Here is a 23,322-nt window from a genome sequence, read left to right on the forward strand (position 1 = left end):
GAGCTGCATTACGCTCATCCACACGACGGTACAACAAGGCCGCTCTGCTCCTGCCGAGCATGTGCCGGCCAGGCCCTGGAGCTCTGGCCAGAGCCCCCTCCCTCGCTGCGACACTCCCTCACTGCCCCATCACGGTCTTTCCTTGGAGAAGCCACCCTGGCCACACTGCCCCCCGAGGCACGCATGAGCCTTCCCTGGTTCTCACCAAACCCCATCAGGTCTGATCGCTGGTGTGGTGAAGGGGTGACCCAGGAGCCTCTCGTCAAGCCATGAACATCAGCGACTCAGTGCTGCACCCTGCCCTTCACCCCCTGGGGGTCTGAGGCTTCGTAAATCTTCCTGATAACCCAGCACTGAGAACAGATTAGCTGTGGGTAGCTGCTGCTCACTTCTGTACCCAGTTCAACAACACACAGTGACAACTGGAGACTCACTGGAGACTGTTAAAAGCAAGTATTTACGTGTTTACAAAGCACATCCTCAGGACGGCCCCCGTTTCATTCCCGAGCATGTGTCGGGGCCACTTCTGGAACTGGTGGGTCTGTCACTGCTTCTGCGGTCACATAGTGGTCCACCGAGGGACTGGCATCGAGGATCAAGGGTGGCAAAGGCCTGGGTCCTAGGGCAGCCACACCAGAAGGCGAGAGAAATCGCACTACTGACCCTGTGTCCTGCGAAAGGCAACCGCCCCCCTTGGGGTCTGCTCGGAGGCCCATGGCTCTCTGTCCACATTGTCACTGGTGTTCCTTTCTTTTCTTGGTGCTTTTAAATCCTCGTGATGCACCCTGACCGAAACAGATGGTAGAGGGTATTCTGAAAAGGAAAAAAGTCTTTATACTAAACCATTATGGTTTTTGCCAATAAAAAACCCAACTCGTAAAAGCAGCGTCATGAGTATGCTCTTCTTGTTCTGGGGGGGCTGGCTCCTTCTCTTTCACTTTGTGGGACATTCAGCCCATGGGCGCTCCTTTCCCTGGATGCCCTGTACCCCAGGCCCCAGGGCAGCTCCCTTCCTGTGGCTGGCCAGCTGCCTCGGACCTGCTTCCTGAGGGAGACTCTCCCAGCCGGCAGCGCGCTTGCCTGGGACACTCGGCCAGGAGGGCCGCTGATGCCAAGCTTCCAGGCCCAGGCTTCCTGTGACCCAGCATCTGGAAGAAGCCACGGGCATCCAGGACCCACTTGCAGGCCAAAGTCTGGGCGGCAGCGCGAGGGCAGCGGGAGGAATACAAGCCCATCTTCCTGTCTGTTTGCATTTGTTGGCAATCTCTTTTCTTCTGTCCAACATTTTCCTCAAAATTAGACTTAAAATCAAGTTTAACCCAATAAGAGAATAATTAGTATGAGAAAGACTTGTAAATCATAACTTCAGCAACTACAGCCAGTGGTCATTCCATCCCAGTTTAGGCCACGATGCAAAGAGGAGGGGGTGCCTTGCCTTCCGGGGCCCCAAAGCAGGGCACGCACAAGAAACTGAGACATTCAAGAGAAACAGAAATAGTCAGGCTCTCAACCGCTGCGGAAGCCAACACTCCGACCCAGCATCTGCTTCTCTCCGTGAGAATACTGCCCAGGGTCAAGCCCAGCGTCATCCTCATAAAACACACATTCAGAACTTGCTGCGGACAGACGGCAGGTACTAACCTGTGGCTGTATGTCCGCCGCTCGCCCACGGGTTCTGGGAGGGGGGCCGCGTGTTCAGAGCAGACTTCCATGGCGTCCCCTCCCGACTGCTCCCCATCATCCCCCAGAGCTTCTGCCGACACTCGTACAGTGGCCACCGGCGTGGCTGGGCTGTGGAGACAGAGGGGTGAGCGGTGGCCCCTGTGACCCTGTCTTCCCTCACGGACCAACTCGCCACAAAAACACTACTGTTTCTTGCAAAAATATTTTATAGCTATCCTGGCATAGTGTAATTCTTAGACTACCGAGACAAAGACAAGGATGACGACAAAATCCTAAGTGAACGTTTATATAACAGGTGCCATGTTTATAAGCTTAGTGACAATTACACTTTATGTTTTGAAAATAGTATCTCTGGAGTGCCACGTGGTAAATGCCTACCAAGGGAGCTGAAAGTCTTTTCATGACCATACGTGAGAAATGTACTAACGTTAACTACAGAGTACTGAGAGTCTCCTCCCTAACCCCTACTGCACCCAGCACTGCAGGGCTTTTCTCCTTGAAATGATCCCTCCAGAAGGAGAGAGCTACCTCACATCCAAAGCCTCCCACTGTCCCATGCTGCAGTGTGCTTTCAGAATTACATTACTTTAAAGAGCAAAGTCCCGCTGAGAGAAACTGGTCTGAAAAAACTTCAATCAACACAATTCTCGGAGGTTCTGAAGGACCACTCAAAGAATCACTTGAAAGAGGCAAAGAAATACAACACAAATTCAAGAATTACCCCTGAAGCATTTCCCAGGTGCACTCTTAACAGTGACAGTGGCAAAGAGCTTTATTGTCAAGTCACCAACCAGACAAAAAAAATCACAGGGTCAGTGTGAGGGGAGGGCCTCACAGCCTGGGACAAATTCCCAGGGGCTGTCAGCACCGCGTGGGGCTGGCACCTGGGAGGGGGGACGAGGTGCAGGTACAGCTCTAGTGTGAGTGCAGAGAAAGGGGTGATGCTCCTAGACGCCCCGGGACAGACACCGCTCTGAGACCCCACTCATTCCCAACAGAGCAGCAAAACCATCCCCTACTGGTTCAAGCCCTCCTGACGAACAACTCCTGATCGGGCAGTGATTCCGTATCTGCAGCTAAACGTGACATAAGTAACGCAGATGCTTCACTACAGCGCCATCCTTAGAATCTCTACACCCAAAATGCTCTTCTAAATTCAATGGCCTGCAGCTTTTGCTTTGTGTCCCGCCTCACGTACCCTCTGCTTTTCTTCGGTTTATCAAATCGGAAGTCGGCTGGGTAGAGGTGACGTTTCACCAGGTGATCCTTCCTGTCTTTGCTGGTCTTGAACTTCTCTGTACAGCCTTCCACCAGGCACTGATACTGAAACGTAAATGGTGTCACCTCTGTCCTGACCCCCACCTCCATGGTGCCCCCTCACCTGGCCCCTGACCCCCAGGCGCTGGTACCCACCAGGCAGACAGCTCAGGAACAAGCCCCCCGCCCCCTCCCCCCAGCCCCAGATGACTGCACTTGGGCCCAGTGGACGGGACGCATCACTCACCATGTCCTGCCTCTCGGACAGGATCTGGAACAGCGAGTCATGCCACTCCAGTATGTGGACGTCCAGCAGGTGGACGGAGGGGAAGGCCCGTCTGCAGAAGGAGCAGACGTTTCTGTGCAGAGTGTGGTAGTGGTGCTCATAGTCCTCCAGGGAGTCGAACACCTGGCAGCACCCTGCTACCTGACAGGTGAACTCGGGCACCCTGGCGAAGGAAACCACCTCGTGGGAAGGCCATTCTGCTGCTAACAGAGGGCCTCAGGCTGCCGGTCCACACCTGTCCTCCAAGTAGCCTGATAAAGCATTGACGTTTCCTTCCCAATCCCAAATCAAATTCTCACAGGCCAGCTAGGAGGCGGCCAGGCCAGACAAGAGGGGCGGGGACGGTGGTCGGGCAGAGAGCGAGGCAGCAGGTCACCCGCTAGGGGCGGGCGGGGCCTGGGGAGGGGGCGGCGCTGGGCCCAGAGCCACTCACCTGGGCCTCTCAGGCGCCCCTGTCACCTGCGTGAGCACGTCCTGGAGGTAGAGGTGTCGCTGCACATCCCCGTCCTGCGGGACACGCACGTGGTGGGCGGGGCCGGGCGCGGTAGTCCCGTTTCTCCAGCGTCCGCAGGCTCCGCCCCTACCACCGGTCCCGCCCCGCAGGCCCCGCCCCTCCAGCGGCCGCCCCGACTGCAGGCTCCGCCCCCACCATCGGTCCCGCCCCGCCGGTGTGGTCTTCCAGCGGCCGCAGGCTCCGCCTCCACCATCGGTCCCGCCCCGCAGGCCTCGCTTCTTCAGCGGCCGCAGGCTCCGCCCCCACCGCCGGTCCCCCCGCCCCGCAGGCCCCGCCCCTCCAGCGGCGGCCCCGATCGCAGGCTCCGCCCCCACCATCGATCCCGCCCCGCAGGTCTGTTTCTCCAGCGGCCGCAGGCTCCGCCCCCACCATCAGTCCCGCCCCGCAGGCCCCGCTCCTCCAGCGGCCGCCCCAACTGCAGGCTCCGCCCCCACCGTCGGTCCCGCCCCGCAGGCCCGCCCCTCCAGCCGGCCGCCCCCCTCGCCGCAGGCCTCGCCCCCACCCATCGGTCCCACCCCGCAGGCCCCGCCCCTCCAGCGGCCACCCCTACTGCAGGCTCCGCCCCCACCCAACGGTCCCGCCCCACAGGTCCGCCCCTCCCGCCGGCCCCGGCCCCACCCCCACCCGGAGTCGGCCGCATCCGCGTCGACAACTGCCTTCTCGCCGTTTGGCTCACACACCTCGAAAAACTCGTGGTCCCGCGGGAAGCGAACCCGGCGCGCCGCGAAGTGGAAGGGCGGGGCCCCAGCCGCGGGGTCCCGCTCCACAGGCAGCGGCTCGGCCGCCCCGGGTGCCCCCACCAGGCGGGAGTGCAGCGCGGCTGGCAGCTGCATCACCCTGCGCGCCAGCGGCACCACAGCCTGACGGCCACCGTCTGCGAGCGGGCCGGGCCGGAAGTGACGTCGCGCCACTTCCGCTACCGGCGCGGGCTGCGCGAGGGGCTTCGGCGGGTTGGGTCCAGACGCGGGGTGTCAGCGGTGAGTCCGGCGGGGGGCGGCGGCGCCTGAGCCTGGGGGGCGGCGAGGCCGGGCGCGGTCCTCCTTCCCTGCGCGCTCGTCCGGCGTGCGCAGCGCTTCCCCGCGTCGACTGCCCGCGGGCGCAGGCCGGCCAGTGGCTCGCCCCTGGACCGCGCGCTGTCAGCCTCCGACGCCCGCGCTCCGGCGCCGCCCTGGCCCCTGTGTCGTCCCGCACACGGTCGGGTCCCCACACGGGACCTCGGAGTTCCCTTCGCAGACCGTGACATGCGGACTCCTGCCTGTAAAAGCTCGCACTGCCCCTCTCAGCCTCCCTGCTCGCAGCGCGTCTGCCTCCGCCGGAAGGGCCGGGGCGGCCCCTGGGTCATTCCTGTCTGCGGGCCGGTCACCAGACCGGAGCCAGAGTGGTCTGTGGACAGTTCGCGCTTCACGGTAGCGCTTCTTGCTGGACGCCCTTCGGCGGCCTCCCGTGACCTTGGTCCCCCTGGTCCAGGGGCCCTCTCTTGGCCGGTCAGGCCCTGCCTGTTCCGCCTGCCTTTCTAGTGTCCTGCATCCCGTCAGCGCCTGGGATGTGCAGGACGCTGTGCCCGGTGCCCCCCGCGGAAGAAGTAGAGGCGGGCTCTGCTACCTTGGAGCCTACTGCCTAGCTGGGGAGACGACTGTGAAACAGTTACCTAATTGAAATGGTGATGGATGATTTAAGGGATGCCAAGATGCTGGGGACTTGCCGTAGGGGGTGGGCGGGATGGCTCCAAGGCTGACTCTCCACTCCTCGCACGGATAGTTCAGCGTGGAGTAGGACGTGCACACGCATGCACGCAATGGTCAGGAAAAGGGGGTCTGTGTCTTTAACAAATTAAAAAATAACTTTAAAAAACGTAATTTAAAAAGTATAATTAACTTATTTCATTCTGGAAGTAAAGGTGTGTGGCTGCGTTCCCAGTCAATCATTTTTGCAGCTAGGAAGAGCTCTGGACAGACTCTGTTTTTCATCTCTTATGAAAAAGCATTAGGAGTCGACTTTTTTTCACAAACTGTCTAATGTTTTCCAAGCCCATTTGTGCAATTAGCTTTGAGCCCTCAACAAACACTCGCTGCCACCTCTCTGCCTCTCATTCCTGGGGAAGTGTGCAGTAGGCGCCCTTGCCTCCACCCTCTGCGCAGCTCACGGTCGGGGAGGAGGAGAGTTCTGCCCTGTCACAGACGTCTGTGTTTGCGGCCACTAACAGAAGAACTCAGGAGCGTCAGAAAGATCTAGGGGGCTCTTGTGATTAGATGCTCCTCAATGTTGTTTTCAGTGGGGATGCTGTGGACATTTTTGGTGGGGTGCTTCGTTGGTGTTTAGGTTCTCTGGTCTCCTGCCACCGAATACCAAGAGCACCCTTCTGGTCACTGTGACAACCAGAAGTGTCCCTTACACATTTCCAGATGTCCTCCCAGGAGAGGTCCTGCCTGCAGCTGAGAGCAGGTTCTTGCAGGAATCGTTCCAGATCTCCACAGAGAACTGGCTTCCTTGTACATTAATATTTGTGACGTGGGCATGTCTGTGCTTGTATTTTTACCACAAACACAAGGTTTCGTGCAGATAGTTTTAAAATAAACGTTCTCTCAGATGATCATTCTTCTGAAGTGCTCTCTCCACCTGCTTGTATCTGGTGGACAGGTGCTTCCTTTCGGTGGGAAACAACGTGCTTGCCATCTAGCATGACAAAGGGTCCTCAGTCCTGCCAGTATAGGACAACCCACATTCCTTGGGAAACCTTGTAGCACATGGATAAAACCAACTGCCCTTGGATTCAGAGAGGCCTCAGTGGGAAAGTTCCGTGTCCTCTTTGCTGTCTTGCTTGTAGTTTACCGTGCCTCGTTTCGGGGTCCTCTGTGATTGGTAAGGTAACTGATGGTTTAGGATGCTGTTGGTGACTCAGATCCAGTTTTCCTTTTGTAAAATCAGCCAGTTCTCCAGTAACAACATTTGCACTTGGTCAGCCCTACGTAGTAAAAGCACACTTATTCTTGCTTCTCTAGTAACAACACCATAGGACTTACCAAGTATGGGCCCTTTGGTGCTTTCACAGCAGCTCTGTGGGTACGATTTACTAGTCACCCCTTGTCAGAAGAAGCCTAGAGAGGACAGGCTCCTTGCCTAGGGCCCTATAGCCCAGACCTGGCCATGTCAGGGTTCAGACTGGCTGGGACTCCACAACCCATGCCGTGCTGCACCTCATGTCCATGACTGGTTACTGTGAGCACCTCCTGATTTTACAAGTATGTGTGTTCATGCTTAACTGTTCTGCTTTTATGTTTGGAGATACCCTGGCTCTGGCCAGTTTTAAATGTTTATATACTAGGAGATTAGAGCCTCACTTTCTCAGTGTGGATTTGCAAATTAATATTCATTAGTTAATTAGCATATGCGGGAGTGTGTGCTGAGTCTTCTCTGTTTGATGCTTGATATTTAACTTGGGCCTCATCTTCACTACAGCTGTTAGCACACTTTTGTTTTTATAAACGGCTTTCCTCTTACCTTTAGGAAAACCTGTTGTGATGTTGTTTCAGAGCCAAAACTATGAGTGAATTTCGGATTCACCATGACGTCAATGAGCTGCTCAGCTTGCTGCGTGTCCACGGAGGGGATGGGGCTGAGGTCTATATCGACCTGCTGCAGAAGAATAGGACCCCCTATGTCACAACCACTGTATCTGCACACAGTGCCAAGGTGGGTTCCGTCCTGGTGCTGCGCTGTGCCCTGGGCGAGGCGGGCCCCATCCTGGTGCAAGCTGTGCCCTGGGCGAGGCGGGCCCCGTCCTGGTGCTGCGCTGTGCCCTGGGCGAGGCGGGCCCCGTCCTGGTGCAAGCTGTGCACAAAGTTCACCAGCTTCCTGCTTGAGCAGCCACAGCATCACCAGTGTTGATGGCAGACAATGCTTGTTAAAGGCTTTTCTTGGACCAAGTATTGTGCTCGACTCAGTGCTTCTGATGATTCCTCATGGCAGCTCTTGTAACTCACCCTGTTGTGCAGATGAGTAATCGGAGGTTCAGGGAGAGCGCTGGGCTGTCAACCTGACCTCAGAACACAGGTTCTGGGTCCCAGGAGGAAGGAGACTCCTATTCCTCTGGATGAAAAGGAAGCTCCTGGTGATGCCTGGCTGACTCAGTTGCCTGGAGCATGCGACTCTTGATCTCGGGGTCATGAGTTTGAGCCCCACATTGGGTGTAAAAATTACTTAAAAAAAAAAAATAAAAAACTTGAAAAGAAAAGGAAGCTCCTGGTATTAACTGTATTGAAATCCCTTTAAAGCAGATTTTTCTATCTTTATTCAAATAGTATATAATTCAAAATTACAGATTTTCAGTAAGAGAGAATTTTGAAATTTATTTTTAGAAACACATCATGAAGTTTCAATTATTTAAATAGATTAATAATGGCACCATAATAATTAGGAAAATTCACTGAGCGGACAGTGTTTGGGAACACAAAAGTGAATTTAATTTACAACAAGGGGAACACCATAAATCAGTGAGCAAACATAACCCCTGAGCCTGTGCCTAATTCCAAAGGGAATAGTATTGAATGTATGAAGCAAATGCATAAACTGTTAGAAAAATCTAAGTGGTTATTTCCTGATCTCAGGCTGAGGAAGCATAACAGGAGGGAAACTACAGGGGAGACTGTGCATAGGGTTAACAAACTGTTTGTTGGGTTTAAGTCTTATTTCAGAGGTATGTGATCATTTAGCCTACCTAATTTCACTATTTTGGTTTTTGTGTTTAATTTTCTGGAAGATTTTTAAAAGTTGTTATTGTCACTGAATCTCTCGTGTTTGTGCTTTTGAGGTTAAAATAGCAGAATTTTCTCGTACTCCAGAAGACTTTCTAAAGAAATATGATGAACTGAAATCTAAAAACACAAGGAACCTTGACCCGCTGGTGTACCTGTTATCAAAACTTACGGAGGACAGAGAGGTAACGGCTGCGCAGGCTCGTGTTGGGAGTGTCGGGAAAGGCGAACGAGTGGCGGGCTTCTGACGGAGCTCGTGGGGGGGCTTGCGCTGGTGGACGCTTGCGAGGTTTGCCCCGTTGAGAGAGCGCCCCTGACGGCACGTTTCTGTGCTGCTTCCCCTGCCCTGTGCTGGTGGCACCGTGAGGTACCGTACGGATGTGTTTGTGGTGCTTCAGAGAGGACGTAGCTCATGCTTGCAGTGAACTTGAGAAGTATTACAGTTGCCACCTCCCGGGGGGGGGGGGGCTTTACTTTTCTCATGCTGTGTTCTCACGCTGTGTTCTCACGTGTTGTGAATTGTGCATGTGTCCTTTGCGACACTAAGGAAAGCACTCAGTGTCGAGGCTGGAGGAGCCGCTGTGCCCGCGAGCGTCCAGGGAGGTGCCTGGCCCTGTCCCTGTCCCTCTGCAGGCCCAGGGCCTGTTCAGGGGTCAAGGATGCGGCCGGGCACGGACACAGTGGTCCCGCTGCAGTATGGGAGACTGGCCGAGCGCAGAGACAGGGCCGTGCCCTTGGGAACAGAGTTTGGGGATTGGCTGTCAAGCGGCCATCGGATTCTCCTCCTGTCCTGATTTGGAGCCGTGGCACCTTGTGGCAGCAAACGCTGAGAGACCGGACTGCAGCTCAGGGACTCGTGGGGGTCCTGTTGTTCCTCCACGTGGAGTCGGCAAGGAAGGAAGCGGGGGCTGGCTGTGCTCTGCAGAGCTGGCCCATGTGATCGTGGTCTTGTGTGTTTTCAGACTCTGCAGTACTTACAACAGAACGCGAAAGAACGCGCCGAGCTTGCAGCCAGCGCTGTAGGCGGCGGCTCCACCACCTTCAGTGCCCCTGCCACGGCCTCCAAAATCTCCATGCAGGAGCTTGAGGAGCTGAGGAAGCAGCTTGGCAGTGTGGCCACGGGCTCCACGCTGCAGCAGGTAGGGCTCCCCCACCACCCTCAGGGGTGACAGTCCTGGACCGCAGGAGTGGGTAACGGTGCAGGAAGGTTCTGACCCACCAGGCTGTCGGGCTTGCCTGTCGGGGGCACTCGCATGGATCTCAGCCTCCGTAAATTGTGATTCTTCCTTTCCCTCAATTAGTTTTTGACAGTTTATTTTTGTAAGAATATACTTTATAGACCATTTTCTATCTCTCATACTTACCGCTTCTCCTGCTCTTGATTTCATGTCCTGCCCCAGTCCCTTGATGTATGTCTGTCTTCTCATGGGGTTGCCCCTGTGGCCTTCAGGCCCCTCAGAGCAGCACCCATGAGGGTCTGAGCAGAGCCTGTGCTTGTTGAGCTCAGTGGCTCTGACGGGCACGACAGCCAGCGCTGGTTGGTTGTCTTACATCAGCACCTCCCGTGTCCTCACACTGCTACCCTGTGTGACAGATGAGGAATTAGTTGCACCTACCCTCTCGCTGGCCACCCTTGACCTGGTACGTCTGAAAGCCGGGCCCCTAGGACTGCCCTGGTCAGCTTCTGGTGGCTGGCCCCGCAGGAGGACCGCAGCTCTGGGCATGTGCAGGAAGTGGCCTCTCCCCCCGGCCCTGAGGGGCCCAGCTAGGGGCTCCCTTCTCTAGCTGGCTGTCCCTGGGGCCTTGTCTCCACCCATCAGGTCATGTCTAGACTTCGTGCCACCAGGAAAAAGCCATTGAGTCTATGTGTAGGTGTTCCCAAGAAAGGTGCAGCCTGCTGCCTGTGCTCCTGGCTTACCTGTGGGTTCTGCACAGACCGAGACCCCAGTGAGAGGCGGGGTCCCTGTCTTACCGCCAGCGCCTTGCACTGTGACGGGCATGGGGACGCTCATTTCTTCACGTTTTTATTGAACCCTCGTGTTGAGTGATTGACTTCTCTGGTGCCGTAGATGTCAGTTTTAAGTATTGGCACTAAAAGTATGTCTCTTTTTGTTTTTGAAAATATCCTCACCAGTCTCTAGAACTTACAAGAAAGTTGCTTCGAGATAAGCAGAACAAAAAAAATTCCGGCCAGCGCCTCCCCGTCTTTCCGCCGTGGGTATACGAGAGACCCACACTGGTTGGGGACTTCCTGACTGGCTCAGGCGTGAGCACGGACGCGGCTGTGCCTATAGGTAGGTGGGGTGTCTCTAACAGCCGGTGCTTTGTGCAGGGTGGTGCACTGCCTTCCTGAGCTCTCATCCTCGGTAGTGCCGAGCTCTTGTGCTCTCGCTGCCTCTGGATGTTCCTTTCTCTCTCCTCCTCCCCCCACCTCATCTTCCAAGCAGATCCTTGGGGCCTGCTCCCAGGTCTTCCTTGCCACTTTTCCTTTGCAGGGTGACCTCATTTGTTTTAAGGAATCATATTGTCCCCATTGCGATCCCAGATCTCTACCCTCGGGATGTCTCCCTGAATTTTGGTCTCACGTGGCCATCTGTCTGTTGTGTGTGTCTGCAGTGGGGCTCCTGACCTTCACTCTAGTGTCTCCACTTTTCGCACGGTGACTGGTCACAGGTCACCGGGTCCTGGAGCTGGGAGTGGCACCTGTGTTTGCTTCCTTCCCGCTGCACCAGCCTGGTCCCAGGCCCCCCACCACCATCTGTCCCTCTTGCCCAGACACAGTCCTTCTGCTCTCACTGGCTTGGGGCTCAGCACCTCCGCACAGCTTCCTGTGTTAAAGGAATGTTATGGATCTGCTCTGTCTGGTATGGGGCCGTCTGTGGAACGTAGCGAATGGGCATTGAAGTACAGCCGGTGCGGCTGAGGAATGGGTGTTTAGCTTTCTTTCCCTTGGCCCAGGTAGCCCGTGGCGTGGAGCCTCGCATCCTGCCCTGCTGCCATGTGGCTGTCTCCGTCATCCCAGAGCTAGCGGCTTTGAGCCTCAGGCCTGTGTCCCGTGTAGCTTCTCTAGTGACCCCTCAAACTCTGGGGAGCCGCAGAGACCCTGGTGGATTGGCCTCCAGGCCACACCTCGCTGTGCAGTGTCCCCTCAGCCTGGCTTGTTCCCCTGTCCCTTCAGCGCTCAGCCTCCAGGCTGGCTGTGCCACCCCGCTGTTCCTCTCTCAGCCTGCGACGCTGTGCTTTTCCATGTGTGAGCAGGGTGCCGGAGGGCAGGGTGGCATCTGCCCCCCGAGGCCAGGGTCCCCACCGCAGGACCAGCTGACCCGGTGCTGCACCCCTTACCCCCCACTGAGGGCATCCACTGGGGCTCTAACTGGGGTGATGCTCAGATTTCAAGTGAGTTGGGGGGGTTGGTGGCGATTCCTAGAAGGCACCCCTGCACTTGAGAAACAGGAGGCCGAACCTTGCCGCTCCAGTCGGAGCTGTGAGCAGGCCTGTCCTGATGGCCGTCGGAGCCGTGGAGAGGAAGCGGAGCTTGAAGTCCAGAGCGTGGCTCTGAAGGCCACGTGACCCGTGCCTCGCCGGACGGGCGGCTGCTGTGCTCAGAGCCTGTGTCCCGCCGTCAGCAGGCTGGTGCGCCGGTGGGCGGCGGCAGCAGTGCTCCTGTGAAGCGCCGCCAGGCCCCGGTTCTGCAGCGCCGCGGGGCTGACGGGCTCCCACTGGGCCTGCTGTGCAGGGCTGGGCTGCGAGGCAGGGCACGGACACCGTGCTGTTGCTGCTGCGTGTGCTCCCCACGCGTGGCCGTCTGTCCCAGCAGAGGAGGACCCCGAGGGTTGTGAACCGAGAGAGGCAGGGAGCTGCCTGGGCCGGGAGGCGTTTGGCCGGTGGCCCTGGCTGATGGCTTGTGACTGTCCTTAACTGGGTGGTTGTAAGGAAACCGTCTCATACTGTGCACACGTGCTGGAAGTTGTCACCGCTTCCAAGTCTTTAAAGAAAGTCTTTTCATCCCACAGCAGCCCAGACTTGTTAAGTTGTAACAAGTGCTGTAACAACAGCTTACGTCAGAAGTGCTTCTTATATTCCTGATTTTCTCCTTTTAAATGTCAGGCTTTTATCTGTGTCCAGAGGGTTTTATCTGCCTGGTGCTTTAAGGCTGTGGTGCATTGCCCAGGCTCCACCTGTCCTGTGCTCGTGGTGCTTTTGGAATCCCAGCCTTTAAGCTCCCTGGGATGAGTCAGATCCCAGTGAACAGCCTGATTCTCGTGCCCATGAATGTTTGAGGGAATAACAGAGAAATCAGTAGAGGGTGCCTGAGTAGATTAGGGCAGGAGAAAGGTCAGTGGGAGTGAGGGGCCCTGGAGGTGAGGCCATGGCCCAGCTGGTATCTGCGGCCCACAGGCACGCTGCCCCTGGCCTCCCAAGAGTCGGCCGTGGTGGAGGACCTGCTCTATGTGCTGGTGGGTGTGGACGGCAGGTACATCACCGCCCAGCCCCTCACCGGGAGGCAGAGCCGCACCTTCCTCGTGGACCCCAACCTCGACCTGTCCATCAGGGAGCTGGTGAACAGGATCCTCCCCGTGGCTTCCAGTTACTCCACGGTGACCAGGTAGATGCCAGATGGGACCTGAGGCTGGACACGGGCCTTCCCAGGTGCTCTTGACCCCTGCAGCTCCCGCTTTGTGTCTGTAAAGATCATTTGACTCCTTTTCTAAAGAGCGTCCTCATCTTGTTGTGACCCGGTTTCATGCCTGGCACGGTTTTGAAGGGCCTGGGGACAAGTGCAGGGGCCTGGTTTCGAAGAGCTTGAGTGGGGAGGGGGCTCAGAGCATCTGACATCTAATCTGAAAATGTAGCCTCCCCTGCTCATGGGTCCTGGGTGCTCCTTTCCCTCTTAGGTTCATTGAAGAAAAGTCTTCCTTCGAATATGGACAGGTAAACCATGCCTTGGCGGCCGCCATGAGAACCCTAGTGAAGGAGTACCTGATCCTGGTCACGCAGCTGGAGCAGCTGCAGAGGCAGGGCCTGCTGTCACTTCAGAAGCTCTGGTTCTACATCCAGCCGGCCATGCGCACCGTCGACATCCTGGCCTCCCTTGGTGCGTGCCTACCCTCCCACCCGCCATGTCGGCCGGGCCATGGGAGGGACTTGGGGCAGTGGGCAGGCACATTCCATGGCGGGGTGGGTCGTGGCGTGTGAAGGTGAGACTCCCAGACCAGCGCGCGAGGCATTTGTTTCTTCACTGTGGACGCCAGGGTGTGAGGCCAAAGCCTGTATTGCTTCGTGTTTTAATCTGTGGGAGGAAAACTCTGGAAGCTCTTACTGATAAACTTTCATTAGTGATTACGAGCTTATGGTTTGAGTGTCCCCCACAAAAGGAGCACCTGGGGTGTCGTGACGTAGCTGGGGGAGCCACGGGCAGCACTTCTCAGCACTGAGTGCCGTCCCCCGCTCCTGGCAGCCACCTCGGTGGATAAGGGCGAGTGTGTCGGGGGGTCCACCCTGAGCCTTCTCCACGACCGGAGCTTCAACTACACGGGCGACAGCCAGGCGCAGGAGCTGTGCTTGTACTTAACCAAGGCCGCCAGTGTGCCCTACTTCGAGATTCTGGAGAAGTGGATCTATAGAGGGATAATCAATGACCCCTACAGGTAGGGCTCGCGGAGCCTGGGGAAACCTGGGTAAGGCGCCACGTGCAGCCACGCTGCCCAGGGAGGCTTCAGCGTGTCGAGTGGTGGGGTCAGAATCACCTCCGTGCGGCTCCCGGCCTCCTGCTGCGGGCTTCCGTCGCAGCTGGGGAGGGTGGGTGTCCAGCACGTTCGAGGAGCCGGGGCGGCCCACAGACAAGTCTGTCCTGTTGAGGTGTATTTGCTAAAGGACTTGAAAAGCCAGGCCTAGAAGTAGCGTTTCCCTGCTGGTGATTCGCGTAACAGTCTGGGGGGGGCCTGACAACGTGATTTTAAAACCATGCCTCGCTAAGAGATATCTGAAACAGGCGTGAAGGGGTTGCACCCCTGCTGTGGGGGTCGGCTCGTTGCCTGTGTTCACACCGGAGGGAAGGGCTACGTTCCCCTGACGGGTGGAACTAGAGAGGTCGACCTGCAGCCCCGTGGCCCTGAATGTCCTTGGAGCCCCGGAGTGGGTTCTCAGCTGGGCCTGTGGGCGCGGGACATGCTGAGCCCGTCGGCCTGTTGAGCGTGGCTTGCCGTCCTGTGCTTGCCAGCGAGTTCATGGTGGAGGAGCACGAGCTGCGGAAGGAGAAGATCCAGGAGGACTACAACGACAAGTACTGGGACCAGAGGTACACTGTCGTGCAGCGGCAGATCCCCTCCTTCCTGCAGAAGATGGTCGGCAAGGTGCTCAGCACAGGTGAGCCTCGCGCCCCAGCCCGGCACACGCTCGCCCTCCGTCCTGTGGCTCTGTCTCTGGGCCCCTCCTGCAGGGCAGGGGCCCCGCCGTGCGCTGCAAGGGCTGCAGAGCCTCCACAGGGTCTTCTTGTGCCTGGCCGTTGTCCCGTCTGACTCCTGCGGCTCTGGGTGCTGTCATTTTGTTCCCTGACCCCAGGAGGTTGTCTCCCAGGTGGCTTTTCTTCACTACTTCGTTTCTAGAACTCTGTTACCACTGACCGGAAAGTTGCTTTCCTGCTCCCAGCCGGCGCCAGACATGTGGCTTTTCCACACCAACATCCAGCTCTCCTGTTGTCTGTGCACACCCGCTGGGCGTCCTGTGAATTAGCCCAGTCCCGGCACGGACCTCCCAGGGTTGGTGGGCGCGGGCTCCTCAGGCTCAGAGCTCAGTCCCTCAGGGCAGCCCCCACATCAACACTGCTGTCCGCACCGCTGTCTGACGTGGCTACGAATTGGGGGTTCCCGTGACCCCCTCCTCGGGGTTGACGATTTGCTAGGACGGCTCACAGAACTCAGGGAAACGCTTTACTTTCTAGATTACCGGGTTATTAGAAAGGATGCAAGTGAACAGCCAGCTGAAGAGGTCCACGGGGCGAGGTCTGGGCAGGTGCCGAGCACAGGAGCTCCGAAGTGCGTGGTGCTCGGTGCACCATCCCCGTGTGGACGTGTTCACCACCCGGAAACTCCACACCGCTCCACTTAGGAATTGTAGGGAGGTTCCGTTATGCAGGCGCAAGTGATGAAATGTTTGGCGGTTGATTTATCCAGTCTCCAGCCTCTCTCCGAGCCCGGCATCGGGGGGGTGGGACCAAAGCTCCCACCCTCTGGTCACAGGGTTGGTTCCCTGGCACGCAGCCCCCAGCCTGAGCTGGACAGGGGCTGCCCAGAGTCACCTCCCGGCATAAACTCAGCTGTGCTCGGAAGGGGCTCATGAGCCACAAGATTGCAAGGGTTTTAGGAGCTCAACGCCAGCAACAAAAACAAAGTCCAAGGATCCAGTCCTTCTGGGGCAGTCTCATACACACTACAGGAACAGCAGTCGAGGACCTGGGCCTCCGTGGCCCAGTGGTGTTCCACTCACCATCACATGGGCTGGGAACCGGACAGGCTTCCAGCCAGGGACTTGGTGATTGAGGATGGGGTTGGAAGATGGTTGGGAACCTCATTCTCTGAAAGCTTTTTTGAAATTATTTCTGTGCTCTTTGTTAGAAAAATCCAGATGAAAGAGAGCCTAGCCTGTTGTAGCACTTACTGCTTCTGTCCTTCACGGGCAGCAGTTGTGTTTCCCTGCCTCACGTAAAGGGCTCCCGTGTTTCCAGTCCGCTAGCTAGTGTTGGGGTCACAGTATCCGAGGTTCGGGCCTGTGGTTTAGTGTCAGTATAGTGAAATTTTTAATCTGTTTTCTCCTTGTCTTTTCAGGAAAATATCTGAATGTAGTCAGAGAGTGTGGTCACGATGTCACCTGCCCAGTGGCCAAGGAGATCATCTACACTTTGAAGGAGCGAGCATATGTTGAGCAAATCGAGAAGGCTTTTAACTACGCCAGCAAGGTCCTGCTGGCCTTCCTGATGGAAGAGAAGGAGCTCGTGGCACACCTGAGGTGAGCTGTCTGCCTTCTGCCTTCTAGCTCAGCTCGTGGAACCCTCCTGGCGTCTGACCAAGGCCAGAAACTTACTCTTAGTGGCTCTGTTTTGTGGACAGAAACACAAGGATGCTGCTAGGTTGTCTCCAGCCTGAGAACCTTGCACAGTTGTGACCCTGCCACCTTGGTCCTGCTCCCCAGAGCCCAGTGGGGCCATGTCTGCCTGTGTCACCTTGGGGTGACACAGCTTGCCCAGTCTTGCCCCCGGTCCAGGGCCACCAGCCCTTTCTGGACACAGCGGTCCCTCACCTGTGCCTAAGAGCTGTTCATTTCTGCTCATTTGTGAAGCTGACCGTTTCTCCCCTTTCTAATGTACTTCTCTGGTCTATGGCCATACCACCCTGAACACGCCTGATTTCGTCTGGTCTCAGAAGCTGAGCAGGGTCGGGCCTGCTTAGGGGAGCGCTGCTGGGCGAGGAGCTTGGCTCGTCCTCCCTGGGCTGCGCTGCCCAAGCCCCACCTGGCCCCACCTCATCATCCAAACTGCTGGTTGTGGTGGGAGCCCTTCGTCTGCACGCAGCTCTTCCTTGTCAGCCGTCCGTCAGTTTTCCCAAGTCTAGGCCACTCTGCGGGTCCCACAGCCGCACTGGTGACCCCCATGCCCCCACCCGCTCTGTAGGTCCATCAAGCGCTACTTCCTGATGGACCAGGGGGACTTCTTTGTGCACTTCATGGACCTCACCGAGGAGGAGCTGAAGAAGCCCGTCGACGACATCACGCCCACCCGTCTGGAGGCTCTGCTGGAGCTGGCCTTGCGCATGAGCACTGCCAACACGGACCCTTTCAAGGATGACCTCAAGGTGGGTCGGGGCCAGGGGCTGGGGGAGTGCCCTTCAGACCCACCGACCTGCGTCCAGACAGGTGGGGCAGCTGCCTGAGCAAGACGGCCATGAAACCCCAGGAGAACCCGACTCCTGATGGTGATGCCGCAGGTCACCCTTGAGCAACACGGGTGTGAGCTGCGCAGGTCCGTTTACACGCAGATCTTTATCGATAAGTACAGTACAGTGACATAAACGTATTTTCTTTTTTATTAACGGTTCCTGTTCTGTAGCTTACTTTATCATAAGAGCATGGTACATGTTATGACGTACAAAATACGTGCTCGTCACATGTGTCAGGCTCTCGGTCAGCAGTAGGCTATTCATAGTTAGGGATACGGGCGGTCTGCAGGTCCCCGTGGACTTTCAACTGAACCAACGGGTTGGCGCCCCAGCCCCAACATTGTTCACGGTCAGCCTACTGTTTTCCACTAAGTATGCCGCTCTTTCATCTGGGTCCTGGCACTTGTGGTAAAATTGTAAATCTGAAGGGATTTAGGCTTTTCTCATTTGCTGTGTAGTTTCTTGTTTACGCCATGGGGCATCTTAAAAATGATCTCTCTGCACTTTTTGCTTTGGTGGAAAGTGGCTGAGGCTTTATTGGCAGACACTTGTTTTGTAAGCTGGCCTTCAAGATGCAGAGTCTACGTCAGAGGAAGCTACCTCAGTCCCGGACTTGCTTCTCCAGCTCGTGGGGCAGCTGGGCTGGGGCAGCGGTCAGGATGTGATGCTTTTTTCTTTGTCTTTCTCAAGATCGATCTGATGCCTCATGACCTCATCACTCAGCTCCTGCGGGTTCTGGCCATCGAGACCAAGCAGGAGAAGGCGATGGTCCATGCCGACCCCACTGAGCTCACGCTGAGTGGCCTGGAGGCCTTCTCTTTTGACTATGTTGTTAAGTGGCCCCTGTCACTGATTATCAATAGGTGAGCATTGATCTTTCCGGCACCAGCTGCCGTGGACACAATTCCAGGTTTGCCCGGAAGGCAGGATTGTATCCACTCTGCAGACCGTTCGCAGCAGCTGTCCACGTCCACTTCTGTGCGGGGTGGTTTGCCCGGCTGCCTGGGGGCCAGGGAGCAGAACAGCATCAGCGATGTCAGAGCCTCAGCCACTGTGTGCCGTGAGCCTCACGGTGCCTGAGGCCGGCAGCGCCCACCAGGTGTCGGTCACCTTTTCCTTCTTGCAGGAAAGCCCTGACCCGCTACCAGATGCTCTTCAGACACATGTTCTACTGCAAGCACGTGGAGCGGCAGCTCTGCAACGTCTGGATCAGCAACAAGGCCGCCAAGCAGTACTCGTTACACTCGGCAAAGTGGTGCGTCTGTTCTGCACGCTCAGATGCTCCCCTCAAGGCAGGAGCGTTTCACTCTTCACCCCTTTAGAAAGGCAGCTTGTCACACAGCTCTGTAGCTTTTCGACCCGTGACGAGTTTCACATTGCAGCGCGGGGCCGTGGCCGCCCACGGTAGACGCGGCTCTGTCCCTCAGCCGTCGGTGCGGACGTGCGGGTGGTCGGGTCTGTCAGCGTGAGCCCTGTGAGGCTTGGGGTGCTTGTTCGCTCCCGCCGGCGCGCACGCTGGTCGGTGACGCCGGGTGGTGTGTGTGCCTGTGTGGGGGCGCTCAGCGCAGGGCGCCCTGGCAGCGGGGACCCTCCTGTGCTCGCTCAGGTTTGCTGGTGCCTTCACCCTGCGACAGCGCATGCTCAACTTTGTCCAGAACATTCAGTACTACATGATGTGCGAAGTGATGGAGCCAACGTGGCACATCCTTGAGAAGAACCTGAAGTCTGTGAGTTTGAACTTAATACGGCATAACACTTAAAAGGCTCTACGCCAGCCGGGTTGCACCAAGTAGGTGCTTGTGAAGGGAACGTAGTGGGCTGGATGTCGGGGGGTTAGTGCAGTGCTTGCCCCGGGCTGGTGAGGAGGAGACCGCAAAGCGCTCCGTACACGGAAGCGGTTTCTTTGTGAACACAGGAAAGGTGTGCACAAGTGAGACTGGGATGTGGGGGGGGGGGGTTTCCCCTGAGGTGGTGCGGAGAGCCTTGGGGCTGGGGTGGCTCTGCGCCCCCCACCCCCATCCCAGCACCCCTGGGGCCTGTCAGCAGGTCCCAGAAGCATGAAGGGACGGCAGCCGTGGAAGAACCAAAACCGTGGCCTTTTGGGGGCATGTTTAGCATTTTTTTGTGGGGGTATTTTGAACTTTTCTCTCAAAAGCCGTAGGGTCATTTAAGGAAAGGAAACAAAACAGAGGTACACAGAGCAGCAGCCTGGCCCGCGTAGGGTCTGGTTTCCTCGCAAAGTCGTGCCGAAAGCCAAGGCAGGTGCCGTCTCTCCACGCAGGCGTCCAACATCGACGACGTGCTGGGTCACCACACGAGCTTCCTGGACAACTGTCTGAAGGACTGCATGCTGACCAACCCTGAGCTGCTCAAAGTCTTCTCCAGGCTCATGTCCGTGTGCGTCATGTTCACCAACTGCATGCAGGTGCGCCCGCCTTCTGCCCGCCCTGTGCAGGGCTGTCTCTCTGAGCCCCCTTCCGCCGTCGTGGGCCGGGACCAGCAGCTGCAGCATCTCTGTCCCCAGCCCTTTTCTGGGCGCCTGGCGTTCTTTTTGTCCAGTTCAAGTTATTTGATTCAGTTACAAGCAGCTGCCTAAGATGCTGATACAGAAAGTAAGTAGGGGGTGACACAGGGTTCACCAGGACTCCAGGGCGTGCAAGGTGGTCGCCAACCTCTGGGGGATAGGAGCCTGGGAGCCAGATCCGTATGGGGCTCGCCCTGGGGAGACGCCGTCTTCAGAAAACTGTTGACGAGCCCTCCGACAGGCACCCTTGGAGGCCATGTGGGCACAGCTGCAGCTCCCCGAGTTCACGTCTGCTGTCCCCACATCTGCGGATGGCGCCTCAGCTGTGTGGTGGCACATAGTCCACTTGGGTTCCTTGAAACTAACAACAGCGTTTCTTCCTGACCCCAAGAGATTTACGCAGAGCATGAAGTTGGACGGTGAGCTGGGCCGGCTGATGTTGGAGCATGGCACGATGCTGGGGCCGCCCACGGAGGCCGAGCGGGCGGAGGAGCGTGCCCGCAAGGAGCTCGCTAGGAAGGTGTGCAGCCTCCGGCTTCATCCAGCAGGCCCGCTGCAGCCCTCCATTCTGTTGTCCCTTTGATTAAAAAAAGTTCATCCTAATTAGGTTCCAAAAATGAGCTAGAGGATCTCTTCTCCAAACTTGTCCAAACCTCAGCCCCGCCGTGCTCGAGGGTGAGGCCACAGTTCCCCGGAGCAGGGGTTGGGGTGTCCGCAGAGGGCCTGCCACGGAGCAGGCACGGGGCCGTGGGCCCTGCTGTCACTAGAGTCCAGCCTTAACTAGAAGGGCGAGGTGTCTCCGCCTTCTTTGAGGGGATGCGGGGAGGGGCATGGGCCCTGCGCACCAGGCCCAGCTCTGGAGGGAGCTCAGGCCCGTACTCCCGTGTCCACTCCCTTTGCTGAGAGGGAGCCAGGAGAAAATGCTGCATTCCCTTGAAAATCTGAGCCACGTAAAGAATCCATGAGGTGCATGGACTTGCTGCTTCCTTGTGGTGGGAGCAGGGCAGGGCGCCAGCTGCCCAAACAGAGCATGTCTCTGTGTTCCGCAGTCTCAGGAACTTTTATGATGCCTTAACTTTTATCACATGAAAACTTGCCCAAATCCCTTCTATTTAAAAAAAAGGGGGGGGGGAGGGAAGCCGAGCTGGTAGGGAGCAGTGCCGAGGTGGGGCCAGAGGCACTCACGGTGCGCAACCGTGTCTTCTAGTACCTGGCTGAGCACGTGGACGCCCCTCAGCTGACCTCCAGCTTCGAGGCCACCATCAACAAGTTTGATAAGAATTTCTCGGCACATCTGCTTGACCTTCTGGCCCGATTGAGCCTCTACAGCACCAGCGACTGTGAGCATAGCATGGCCAGCGTCATCTCCAGGTGGGTGCGGATGGCCTCCTGCCACGGCTGCCACGGGCACCATCCTGTCCCCGTGTGGCCGGGAGTCCTGGGCTTCCCCCGTGCGCCCCCCGCCCCCCGCCGTCACACACAGCTTTGGGCCGCCCCAGGGAGGGAGTGACTGAGGCGGGGTCTGCTTGGGTTTGCGGGTGTTCGTCCCTCACCTCCTGTGCTGCTGCTGGTCACTGCTCACTCCCTGAAGTGACAGATGCACGTGTGCGGTGGTTTGTGTTCACTCGTGAGTGTGTGCACCAGTGACCGTCTGTGCCCCCGGCGCTGGTCCCTGTCTGTGGGCCGGGCTGGCTCAGGCTTGCCAACGCTTTGCTCCCTGAGCCAGGACCCAGGACGCTGGAAGGGCCCCCCCAGCCCCCAGCCTTGGGCCGTGCATGGCGGCAGCAGCACCCCGTTTTCAGATGAGCAGCCAGGAGGCAGGCAAGGGAAGACAAGACCAGCGGTGCTGCTCAGGCCAGGAAGTCACTGGGAGCCAACAGTGGGGGTTGTGGCAGCGCTTACTAAAGCCTCCGTGTTTGGGCTCTTGGGGCTGGCTGCGCCTTGTCACCACTCTCAGGAGGTGTGACGGAGCATTCCTGGTGACTCTGGGAGGGCCCGTTGGGGAGGACAGTGCAGGAGCGTGAAGGCAGGTGCAGGGGGCCAGCAAGCTGGTCAGCCAGTTTGTGGTTCTGGGGCCAGCAGGTTCCCACGACCTGTGGAGCCCGGCAGTGTCCTGGACGCCCCGCTCTACAGAGGGGAGGCAGCGGGTCAGCTGATTTCCAAGGGATTGGGGTGGGGGTGTCCTTGCCTGGGAAGGTGTCAGACGGACGTCTGATGTCCTAAGTACAGGGCCTGGGAGGTGCCTCCAGCCTGTGGCACCCTTGGGCCCTTGTGCCAGGTAAGGCTGGCCCCAACATCCAGGGGCCAGGGAGGGCTGCCAGGGAGGTGGGCGGGGGGTGGGGGACAGCTCTTCTGCTGGGGTTTTAGCAGAGAAACCGAAGCTATGCTTCTGCTTAAACCCCTAATTAGGAGTTTTGGTTATTCTGCTTTCAGTTTGCATGTGTGTTTAGGTTCCGACGTCAGTGTTGCTTGAACCAGGGAAGGCTGTGTGGGTGGGTGTTCCTCGCACCTGGTGCAGAGCCGACCCTTTGCCTATGGGGTGGATCGGTTGCCTGGCGTGGCACCGCGGGGAGGGCACCTCTGCACCTGGGGCGTCTGCACGGGAGCCCAGCCCCTCTCCTCCCGCAGACTGGACTTCAATGGCTTCTACACGGAGCGCCTGGAGCGTCTTTCTGCAGAGAGGAGCCAGAAGGCAGCCCCCCAGGTGCCTGTCCCACGGGGCCCCCCAGCATCAGCACCCAGGGTCGCTGTCACCGCACAGTGAGGCTGCAGGTGCTGTGGAGAAGTGAGTTCAGAACCTTTTACTGGAATAGCGCTGAACCACCCCTTGTTGCTGTTTAAATATAAAGTCTGAATGTCGTCCCTGTGTGCTGCTCTCGTGTCTCGGGGTCCTGGGTTCTGCTCTGCAGCAGCTGCCCAGACCCGAGCGGGCGTCTGCATGGCTGTGCTCTGTGAGCTTTCTTCAGTTGAGCAGGGTCACTTTTTAAAATGTTTCTGTTCTCAAATAAAGAGAAGTGAAAACATATGGCATTTGAGCAACATGAAGATAATTTCCAAAATGCCATGCAGGGGACGGGGTCCAGGTGTTCTCAGCTGGTCAGGTACACAGGCCTGGACTCCCAGAAATCCACTGTTGTGCTAGGCTGGGCTCCGGGCACTAGGGGGCAGCACGGTCCTCGAGCTGTCGCAGGGCCGGGCCAGGGGTTGGGGGAGTCCTCAGGAGCAACTGCCCGCCCAGCCCGCCTGCCGGCCCCGCAGAGGTGCTGGGTGGAACCTGACCCCGGCCCGCCCCACACCTGTGACTCCCGCCATGCTGCCCACCTGCCAGAGGTCATGTGTCACTGTCCCAGTTGAGCTCTGACCACCTGCTCTGGGAG

General features: G+C 57.6%; 2 protein-coding genes across 7 annotated transcripts; one reads left to right on the forward strand and one right to left on the reverse strand.

Moving 5' to 3' along the window:
- Positions 1-438: 438 nt before the first annotated feature.
- Positions 439-4,581, reverse strand: ZNF511 (zinc finger protein 511). Of its 2 annotated transcripts, none has more exons than XM_036109614.2 (6): positions 4,421-4,581; positions 3,660-3,733; positions 3,188-3,278; positions 2,882-3,006; positions 1,642-1,791; positions 439-813 (listed from the first exon to the last, which is right to left on the reverse strand). In XM_036109614.2, the coding sequence occupies exons 1-6, from the start codon at positions 4,571-4,573 to the stop codon at positions 735-737; spliced, it is 672 nt and encodes a 223-aa protein (XP_035965507.1). In that variant the 5' UTR covers positions 4,574-4,581; the 3' UTR covers positions 439-734. The 2 variants fall into 2 exon arrangements, with proteins under 2 accessions (XP_035965507.1, XP_035965506.1); XM_036109613.2 differs by having other exon boundaries at positions 3,188-3,389.
- Positions 4,581-22,970, forward strand: TUBGCP2 (tubulin gamma complex component 2). 5 transcript variants are annotated; one of them, XM_036109607.2, is made up of 18 exons: positions 4,581-4,717; positions 7,271-7,430; positions 8,548-8,676; positions 9,454-9,630; positions 10,626-10,785; positions 12,890-13,097; positions 13,387-13,586; positions 13,950-14,139; positions 14,712-14,857; positions 16,315-16,495; positions 17,157-17,337; positions 18,112-18,284; positions 18,548-18,676; positions 19,028-19,148; positions 19,703-19,846; positions 20,337-20,465; positions 21,153-21,316; positions 22,574-22,970. In XM_036109607.2, the coding sequence occupies exons 2-18, from the start codon at positions 7,281-7,283 to the stop codon at positions 22,707-22,709; spliced, it is 2,718 nt and encodes a 905-aa protein (XP_035965500.1). In that variant the 5' UTR covers positions 4,581-4,717; positions 7,271-7,280; the 3' UTR covers positions 22,710-22,970. The 5 variants fall into 5 exon arrangements, 4 of the variants coding, with proteins under 4 accessions (XP_035965500.1, XP_035965501.1, XP_035965502.1 ...); XR_004922728.2 differs by lacking the exon at positions 22,574-22,970 and adding an exon at positions 20,553-20,620 and having other exon boundaries at positions 4,583-4,717; positions 21,153-21,291; XM_036109608.2 differs by having other exon boundaries at positions 4,659-4,717; positions 7,245-7,430.
- Positions 22,971-23,322: the final 352 nt, after the last annotated feature.

Source organism: Halichoerus grypus, chromosome 7, assembly GCF_964656455.1.
Source record: "Halichoerus grypus chromosome 7, mHalGry1.hap1.1, whole genome shotgun sequence".
Lineage (NCBI taxonomy): Eukaryota > Metazoa > Chordata > Mammalia > Carnivora > Phocidae > Halichoerus > Halichoerus grypus.

Excerpts from the sequence above, each read along its gene's own strand:
- TUBGCP2 (XM_036109607.2), top strand. The coding sequence starts at position 7,281 with ATGAGTGAATTTCGGATTCACCATGACGTCAATGAGCTGCTCAGCTTG. Across the intron at positions 7,431-8,547 it reads TATCTGCACACAGTGCCAAG|GTTAAAATAGCAGAATTTTC; the intron begins GTGGGTTCCGTC and ends TGTGCTTTTGAG. Across the intron at positions 18,677-19,027 it reads TCGTTACACTCGGCAAAGTG|GTTTGCTGGTGCCTTCACCC; the intron begins GTGCGTCTGTTC and ends GTGCTCGCTCAG.
- ZNF511 (XM_036109613.2), bottom strand. The coding sequence starts at position 4,573 with ATGCAGCTGCCAGCCGCGCTGCACTCCCGCCTGGTGGGGGCACCCGGG. Across the intron at positions 3,007-3,187 it reads TGTCCGAGAGGCAGGACATG|TATCAGTGCCTGGTGGAAGG; the intron begins GTGAGTGATGCG and ends TTTACGTTTCAG. Across the intron at positions 1,792-2,881 it reads AAACCGAAGAAAAGCAGAGG|CCCAGCCACGCCGGTGGCCA; the intron begins GTACGTGAGGCG and ends CTGTCTCCACAG.